We start from the raw sequence: 9,382 nt of genomic DNA on the forward strand, positions 1-9,382 counted from the left end.
AGCCCATAATACGCCCATGAAACAGCCCCTTTTTACTATCATTTTAGGACACATCTCAGTCTCCACCCTAAGACGTCCAGGGATTGCAAACCTGTTCTCAAGTGTCATCGATGCCATACGCAGTTGCGTTCACCACCAGAGAGCGGCAGTAAGGGAGACCTGGAGCAGTAGCAAAACATCGTTCGCCTGTGTAAATATCGGCACTACGTCCATCGCTTCGCAAGACGCACAAGTTGTGTGGAATCGCTACCCCCCTTCTCACTATTTACAAATACAGAGAAATAACAGGTTTAATTTAAAGTATTGTTAGGACATTTCAGATCTCATATCAGGGAGGGACAGTTTTACTTTTAATGTACTATAAATTCCCTAGTTATTACCAGCTGCATGAACATGACAAACAGCAATTATAAGAGTCATTTCTATAATCATACAGGGATCTGTGGACAAATGTTTATTATTGTCTGTTTATAGTCTTCTTTAGATTATAGTGCAAACTGTCTCCTACGTTATAGAATGTACAACATGAATGGAGACCGGTCTTTATTCATCTAATGAGTCAAAATAAAACCTCTTATTCATCATCCTTCATTACTCATTAAATGCAATAACAGCGGTAATAATGGGCCAACGATCGGTATAAAATAAAGAGACCTCCATGGAAGTCAGAACACGCAGCACAGATTGTGCGAGTCATGAAGAGCTTCGCTGTGATCGGTCTGGCGGCAGCTGCGACCGTCCTCTTCCTGGATCTAGGTGAGAAGGACGAGACTGCTCTTAGGAAATGGGCTATTTTGTGTTTTAGACGCTTAGCGTGATGTGTTTTACATTATGTCGTGATCACTTCAGCAAAAGTACTGGAAATATTTAACAAGATATGAAAATGTTGCATGATAGTAAATTGTATCAGTGTATTATGTAAATGTAACAGGTCTTTTATCTAAGCCACATGAAGACAACCTGTAGGTATCTAGCTGTAGGTTAACTACAAGCCCCAGCATGCATAGTCAACCAAAGGCTAAACACGACTTTTATTAATCCTTTGATGGAGCTAAAGCGGACAGCGTTAAAGTACCAGCCAAGCAGCTCCTAACTGTCCCTTTACAGGATGTGTTTGCAAAATGACAGTTAGGAGCTGATAGGTTGGTACATTATCTCCATCCAAGGCTTTTTAACAACTAAAATAGTACATAGCCAATATATAAATGATATACATCCGTTTTGGGAATAGTCATCAGAAATTATCTGTGTATTACATGGATGATTTATTAAAGAGACATTAAAAATGGAGAATTGCCTAGTTCAGACATACTTTGTAGAGCTCATAAATCAGATACAACATTGAATCATGGTAATCTAATCTAGTATATTCTATGATTATAGGGCCCAATGCTTCCACAAGGGCATTGAGTTGGAGCCATAACAATAGGTGTGCAAGCATTGTTTTGTCCAGAGTGTAGGGCCCATCTCCACTTCTAAAAACTCTCATTTCAGTAAATTTACCCCCAAGACTTTTTTTTTATAATAGCGGCTTACTGTAGGGGCCTATTCATCATCACCTAATTTTTACAAAAGCAGGAGAAAATTAACATTTTCACTTGCAATTGTAAAAATTAAGTTATTGGGCCATTCACCAAGAAGGTAAAGCAGGAGATATCAGAGATATACACCCCATACACTAGTATCACAGATATCTCCTGCTTACCTTCCTCTCCCGGAATGTCCCGCTGTCCCCATACACCAGTATCACAGATATCTCCTGCTTACCTTTCTCTCCCGGAATGGCCCACTGTCCCCATACACTAGTATCACAGATATCTCCTGCTTACCTTCCTCTCCCGGAATGTCCCGCTGTCCCCATACACCAGTATCACAGATATCTCCTGCTTACCTTTCTCTCCCGGAATGGCCCACTGTCCCCATACACTAGTAACACAGATATCTCCTGCTTACCTTCCTCTCCTGGAATGGCCCGCTGTCCCCATACACTAGTATCACAGATATCTCCTACTTACCTTCCTCTCCTGGAATGGCCCGCTGTCCCCATAGATAGTATCACAGATATCTCCTGCTTACCTTCCTCTCTCGGTATGGCCCGCTGTCCCCATACACTAGTATCACTTCCTCTCCCGGAATGGCCCGCTGTCCCCATACACTAGTATCACAGATATCGCCTGCTTACCTTCCTCTCCCGGAATGGCCGCTGTCCCCATACACTAGTATCACAGATATCTCCTGCTTACCTTCCTCTCCCGGAATGTCCCGCTGTCCCCATACACCAGTATCACAGATATCTCCTGCTTACCTTCCTCTCCCGGAATGGCCCGCTGTCCCCATACACTAGTATCACAGATATCTCCTGCTTACCTTCCTCTCCCGGAATGGCCCGCTGTCCCCATACACTAGTATCACAGATATCTCCTGCTTACCTTCCTCTCCCGGAATGGCCGCTGTCACCATACACTAGTATCACAGATATCTCCTGCTTACCTTCCACTCCCGGAATGGCCCTCTGTCCCCATACACTAGTATCACAGATATCTCCTGCTTACCTTCCTCTCCCGGAATGGCCCGCTGTCCCCATACACTAGTATCACAGATATCTCATGCTTACCTTCCTCTCCCGGCATGGCCGCTGTCCCCATACACTAGTATCACAGATATCTCCTACTTACCTTCCTCTCCCGGAATGGCCGCTGTCCCCATACACTAGTATCACAGATATCTCCTGCTTACCTTCCTCTCCCGGAATGGCCGCTGTCCCCATACACTAGTATCACAGATATCTCCTGCCAGCCTGGAACTGCACTAATAAAATGAAGGAAAGTTTTGACTTTTGTTTGTTTCCAGCTCAGGGTTTGGAATGTTACTTCTGCCCGTCCCCCACTCCTGCTCTTCAGTGCACAACCAAACAGAACTGTACAGATCAGCAGAGCTGGTGCTCTACTACCGTCTATGGACCAGGAGGTAATCGCAAACCCCAAACTATCTCACCATGCACTGCTAACATCATTGTCTAAAGGTCTAATTTACACAGCCAAATACAGGGGACGGGATGCAGGAAATGGAGAAAGAGAATGGAATTCCCAACAAACTGCAGACATCCCATAATATGGCTATACTTTTATAGTGTATTTTAAGGTCAATGCTAGTTCTACCATTAGGCACACATCGGTGGTCACCTAGGCCACCAATTGTTAGGAGGGCTCTAAAACATAATGTAACTCATTCAGTGTATGCAGCTCCCTCACACAGAGTGTCACCCACAGATAGGGAGGTGCAGCAGTCGGCAGCTCCTTACCTGTGATATTTGTGCGGCCTCTTCTTCCCCATGTCTGTGCTACGCTGGGTGCGGCCTCTTCTGCTTCATGTCTGTGCTATGCTGGGTGCGGCCTCTTCTCCTCCATGTCTGTGCTACGCTGGGATGTCTGTGCTACGCTGGGTGCGGCCTCTTCTCCTCCATGTCTGTGCTACGCTGGGTGCGGCCTCTTCTCCTCCATGTCTCTGCTACGCTGGGCGCGGCCTCTTCTCCTCCATGTCTGTGCTACGCTGGGTGCGGCCTCTTCTCCTCCATGTCTGTGCTACGCTGGGTGCGGCCTTTTGTCCTCCATGTCTGTGCTATGCTGGGTGCGGCCTCTTCTCCTCCATGTCTGTGCTACGCTGGGTGCGGCCTCTTCTCCTCCATGTCTATGCTATGCTGGGTGTGGCCTCTTCTCCTCCATGTCTACGCTATGCTGGGTGTGGCCTCTTCTCCTCCATGTCTATGCTATGCTGGGTGCGGCCTCTCTTCCATGTCTGTGTTATGCTGGGTGCGGCCTCTCTTCCATGTCTGTGCTATGCTGGGTGCGGCCTCTCTTCCATGTCTGTGCTAGGCTGGGTGCGGCCTCTCTTCCATGTCTATGCTATGCTGGGTGCGGCCTCTCTTCCATGTCAATGCTAGGCTGGGTGCGGCCTCTTCTCCTCCATGTCTGTGCTACACTGGGTGCGGCCTCTTCTCCTCCATGTCTATGCTACGCTGGGTGCGGCCTCTTCTCCTCCATGTCTATGCTATGCTGGGTGCGGCCTCTTCTCCTCCATGTCTATGCTATGCTGGGTGCGGCCTCTCCTCCATGTCTATGCTACGCTGGGTGCGGCCTCTTCTCCATGTCTATGCTACGCTGGGTGCGGCCTCTTCTCCTCCATGTCTATGCTACGCTGGGTGCGGCCTCTTCTCCTCCATGTCTATGCTACGCTGGGTGCGGCCTCTTCTCCTCCATGTCTATGCTATGCTGGGTGCGGCCTCTTCTCCTCCATGTCTGTGCTATGCTGGGTGCGGCCTCTCCTCCATGTCTATGCTACGCTGGGTATGGCCTCTTCTTCTCCATGTCTATGCTATGCTGGGTGCGGCCTCTTCTCCTCCATGTCTATGCTGTGCTGGGTGCGGCCTCTTCTCCTCCATGTCTATGCTATGCTGGGTGCGGCTTCTCCTCCATGTCTATGCTATGCTGGGTGCGGCCTCTTCTCCTCCATGACTGTGCTATGCTGGGTGCGGCCTCTCCTCCATGTCTATGCTAAGCTGGGTGCGGCCTCTCTTCCATGTCTATGCTATGCTGGGTGCGGCCTCTCCTCCATGTCTATGCTATGCTGGGTGTGACCTCTCTTCCATGTCTATGCTATGCTGGGTTCCGGCCTCTTCTCCTCCATGTCTGTGCTATGCTGGGTGCAGCCTCTCCTCCATGTCTGTGCTACGCTGGGTGCGGCCTCTCCTCCATGTCTATGCTATGCCTGGTGCGGCCTCTATTCCATGTCTATGCTATGCCTGGTGCGGCCTCTATTCCATGTCTATGCTAGGCTGGGTGCGGCCTCTCCTCCATGTCTATGATAGGCTGGGTGCGGCCTCTCCTCCATGTCTATGATAGGCTGGGTGCGGCCTCTCCTCCATGTCTATGCTAAGCTGGGTGCGGCCTCTAATCCATGTCTATGATAGGCTGGGTGCGGCCTCTCTTCCATGTCTATGCTAGGCTGGGTGCGGCCTCTCATCCATGTCTATGCTATGCTGGGTGCGGCCTCTCCTCCATGTCTATGCTATGCTGGGTGCGGCCTCTTCTCCTCCATGTCTGTGCTGTGCTGGGTGCGGCCTCTCATCCATGTCTATGCTATGCTGGGTGCGGCCTCTCCTCCATGTCTGTGCTGTGCTGGGTGCGGCCTCTTCTCCTCCATGTTTATGCTATGCTGGGTGCGGCCTCTCCTCCATGTCTATGCTATGCTGGCTGCGGCCTCTCTTCCATGTCTATGCTATGCTGGGTGCGGCCTCTCCTCCATGTCTATGCTATGCTGGGTGCGGCCTCTTCTCCTCCATGACTGTGCTATGCTGGGTGCGGCCTCTACTCCATGTCTATGCTAAGCTGGGTGCGGCCTCTCTTCCATGTCTATGCTATGCTGGGTGCGGCCTCTCCTCCATGTCTATGCTATGCTGGGTGTAACCTCTCTTCCATGTCTATGCTATGCTGGGTGCGGCCTCTTCTCCTCCATGTCTGTGCTATGTTGGGTGCGGCCTCTCCTCCATGTCTGTGCTACGCTGGGTGCGGCCTCTCCTCCATGTCTATGCTAGGCTGGGTGCGGCCTCTCCTCCATGTCTATGCTAGGCTGGGTGCGGCCTCTATTCCATGTCTATGCTATGCCTCGTGCGGCCTCTATTCCATGTCTATGCTAGGCTGGGTGCGGCCTCTCCTCCATGTCTATGATAGGCTGGGTGCGGCCTCTCCTCCATGTCTATGATAGGCTGGGTGCGGCCTCTCCTCCATGTCTATGCTAAGCTGGGTGCGGCCTCTAATCCATGTCTATGATAGGCTGGGTGCGGCCTCTCTTCCATGTCTATGCTAGGCTGGGTGCGGCCTCTCATCCATGTCTATGCTATGCTGGATGCGGCCTCTCCTCCATGTCTATGCTATGCTGGGTGCGGCCTCTTCTCCTCCATGTCTGTTATGTGCTGGGTGCGGCCTCTCATCCATGTCTATGCTATGCTGGGTGCGGCCTCTCCTCCATGTCTGTGCTGTGCTGGGTGCGGCCTCTTCTCCTCCATGTCTATGCTATGCTGGGTGCGGCCTCTCCTCCATGTCTATGCTATGCTGGGTGCGGCCTCTCTTCCATGTCTATGATAGGCTGGGTGCGGCCTCTCCTCCATGTTTATGCTATGCTGGGTGCGGCCTCTTCTCCTCCATGTCTATGCTATGCTGGGTGCGGCCTCTCTTCCATGTCTATGCTATGCTGGGTGCGGCCTCTCTTCCATGTCTATGATAGGCTAGGATTACTGCAGGTCCCTCTCGTCTGCTAAGATAATAAGTGTGATTGGTTGGGAATTGGTCACTGAGCTTCTATCTGCCCTGTATAACCTTTATACATATATTCATAATCGTTGACAACTTATTTTCCACATAACAATGCAGTAACTTGAATTCTATCTTTAAGTGAAAAGGATGGGAATGGTCATTAAAGCTCCATGTGTTGTTTCTTTAAGGTTACCCCTTCCAAAATAATAGGCTTGTGGTCCGTGGTTGTGCCGAGCACTGTGATGCAAGTAACCCCAATAACTTGGGGGTAACAAGACCCACTCTCTGCTGCCAGGAAGACCTGTGTAACATTCTCAGCAAAGCGCCGGGTACCAAAGTCACCATCTGGGAAACCTCTGTGATTGGGAGCACAGCTGCTGTCCTGCTCCTTGCTTGGAGATAATAACATACCGACCAGTATTAAGTGATGCTAAAATGTTTTACTTTAACATTATCTCCCTTAATTAGACTTCAAAAAGGAGGACTCAGCTGTCCTCTGACAATAACATTAAGAGAAAGTCACAGACCTATGTAGGCCTTTCTTACCTGGGCAAAGTATTACACTAGCGAAACGCGTGTAGGAATCTGGCTGTAACAATACTATGTATGCACTAATATGAGTGATATGAATGTGAATGTGTCAAACTTTAGCTAGTACAGAATAGAATATAGGAACATACATGTGAGCCTTAGTACATATAAGTGGGTGTGACTGTCTTTGTGTGTGACAGGAACTGGCATAGGGCCTGATTCAGAGCCGGACGCTATTTGCGCTCGCTCGTTCAGAAAAAGGGGCTGGCTATTTAAATTGACCGTGCGCTCTTTGCGGTCTGTTGACGCCTCTATGTCTGAACGAGCGAACAAAACATGCGGTTGTTATTTTGAAAAAAAAACCCTGGCCGCTCGAATCATACGTCATGTCCGCTATGTATTAGATTAATCGAGTACATCGAACGGCGTCTGAACTGCTCGCTATTCTTGTGGCTGGATTTTCCTACCGCAATCATGCGAGCAATTCAGACTAAAAAACAATCAAATGACGTGGTCAATGACGCTGCTTTGTTAATTATGCACACCCTTAAAACGCCCGTTTTGACCGTTTGGCACGCTGTGTTCTGATCTCCACTCCCCGTTTTCAAGCACCTTCCCCTGTTACCACCCACAAACGCCTCACCGTGTCACTCAAATTAGCAGGCATTCGCTATTTAGCGAGCACATGATTTCTGACCGCACTGACTGGTTCGCACATGCGTATTACAACCCATACGCATGCGCAGATGTGTGAACATCACTCGGAACGAACGAGCGGCCGCTTACGAGCGGCTCTGAATGAGCTCCATAGTCCCATCCTGTAACTGGAATATCCCACATCCATCATTTATACACTTCTCCGTATCAAAACTATAGTATTGAATGAGCTTTACGCATCAGTGCCGATATCACACGGGAGATGCACTAAGCCGTGGAGAGTAATAAAGTGGAGAGTGATAAACTACCAACCAATCAGCTCCTAACTGTTATTTTTCAAATACAGCCTGTAAAGTGACATTTTAGGAGCTGATTGGTTGGTACTTTATCACTCTACACGGCTTAGTTCATCTACCCCTATGACTGTACATTAAACTCATTTTGAAAATAATTTTGTGGGGAATGACATCTAGGCTTATCTCTTGCAGGTAAAATAATTTAATTGGAATATTGACACTAGGTTAAGAGGAGCAGCTACTAATAGACGAGGGCTACAGTACGTTTGTTACAGTTATAAACACTGAAACTAACTTATAGTATTATCATTTTTCTGAATTAAATATATTTTTTTAAAAACTACAGTTTTTGATGTTTTTGTAAAAAAAAATAATTGTCAGTTAAGTGGTTAAAGAGAGTAGAGAGTCACAGTGTGATCCTTAGATAGCGGAGGAAGCAGGGTCCCCCAGCAGCACAGAGTAGTGATGTCATGCCCAGGTCACGCTGACATCAGAAAATACAGTACAGTGCAGTCATACTTCATACTTGTTACAACTTTTTCTTCATTTTCTTCCCTCTGTCAATAAAATCATTTCTACATAAAGTGTCTGAATGTAGTACTTAATCATTATAATATAAGTGTACTGCTGTCAATTGTGTATGTCTCCCACTCCATAGTATAGAACCGACAGTAAAAAAAAACACCTTAATTGCAATATACAGTACACAGATAACTTTTGTGCTTAAACAAACAATAGACGTGTGCATCCCTCTTTCTGCCCTCTGTTTTCTGCAATAATACCATAGGGTTGGGATGGCCATCGATCATTGATGTTTTAAAAACATCTATGGTGGTCACCCAATGTTAACTACTTTTGACATTGATGGCAGAGAACCAATGGTTCTCCGCCATCGATGGATGAGAGGGAGCCGATGATTTTTCTTTCCTTCTCAGGATGGAGCTTAGACCCGCCTCCCAGTGGCCTCTAAACCAGCCCCCATTTTTAATTGGCCGGCGGTCTGCTGTGCCACTAGCAGCAGTGGCCATGGAACCATTGATGGTTCACCATAAATGGTTTTTGTGCCATCGATGGTAATCACCGATGGGTCCACTCATCTCCTCTCTTGGCTTCTCGGTGGGCGGTGATGGGGGTGGGACCAGACTATCTGCATCATTAAGCCTCACCCCTGATGGTAAAATGGCACAAATCCCACATATTTAAATAGGGGGTGTGGCCAAATGAACCAACTGTCATACAATCGTGTCTGTAGGCTCTGCCCCTTACTCACACGGACAGACGATCCCCGGGAAAATTCACCCGATTCTGCCCACTTCACTAGGAAGTTGCCAGGATGCAGTAGAAGTGCTTACTCTTCCAAAAGTGCAGGGAATTACCCGAAAATTCAGGAGCCACCCATAGGTTCCAGCAGAATAGGCAAGTGTGATATGAGTGCAAGTATCATGGTTGTTAGTGTTCACCACATCCATTACTGGTACCGTCAGATTGTTCCAGGTTGTACAGGAGAACATGTGCAGACAATAGATTGTCTCTCTGTGATGCAGGTTCTGTGAAAAGTGTATCACCCGTTATGTGACCGGTTGCTCCAGA

The 9,382-nt window shown here is 48.2% G+C and overlaps 1 protein-coding gene across 1 annotated transcript; it reads left to right on the forward strand.

The window, feature by feature from the left end:
• Positions 1-695: 695 nt before the first annotated feature.
• Positions 696-6,875, forward strand: LOC148521386 (ly6/PLAUR domain-containing protein 2-like). Its single transcript, XM_088475223.1, has 4 exons — positions 696-756; positions 2,851-2,967; positions 6,497-6,666; positions 6,777-6,875. The coding sequence occupies exons 1-4, from the start codon at positions 696-698 to the stop codon at positions 6,873-6,875; spliced, it is 447 nt and encodes a 148-aa protein (XP_088331349.1).
• The last annotated feature ends 2,507 nt before the right edge of the window (positions 6,876-9,382 follow it).

The sequence above is a fragment of the Taudactylus pleione genome, unplaced genomic scaffold (genome assembly GCF_031769625.1).
Source record: "Taudactylus pleione unplaced genomic scaffold, aTauple2 ptg000168l, whole genome shotgun sequence".
NCBI lineage: Eukaryota > Metazoa > Chordata > Amphibia > Anura > Myobatrachidae > Taudactylus > Taudactylus pleione.

Coding starts and splice junctions, on each gene's coding strand:
- LOC148521386 (XM_088475223.1), top strand. CDS start 696: ATGAAGAGCTTCGCTGTGATCGGTCTGGCGGCAGCTGCGACCGTCCTC. Junction 2,968..6,496: donor TACCGTCTATGGACCAGGAG/GTAATCGCAAAC, acceptor TGTTTCTTTAAG/GTTACCCCTTCCAAAATAAT. Junction 6,667..6,776: donor TCACCATCTGGGAAACCTCT/GTGATTGGGAGC, acceptor TCCCTTAATTAG/ACTTCAAAAAGGAGGACTCA.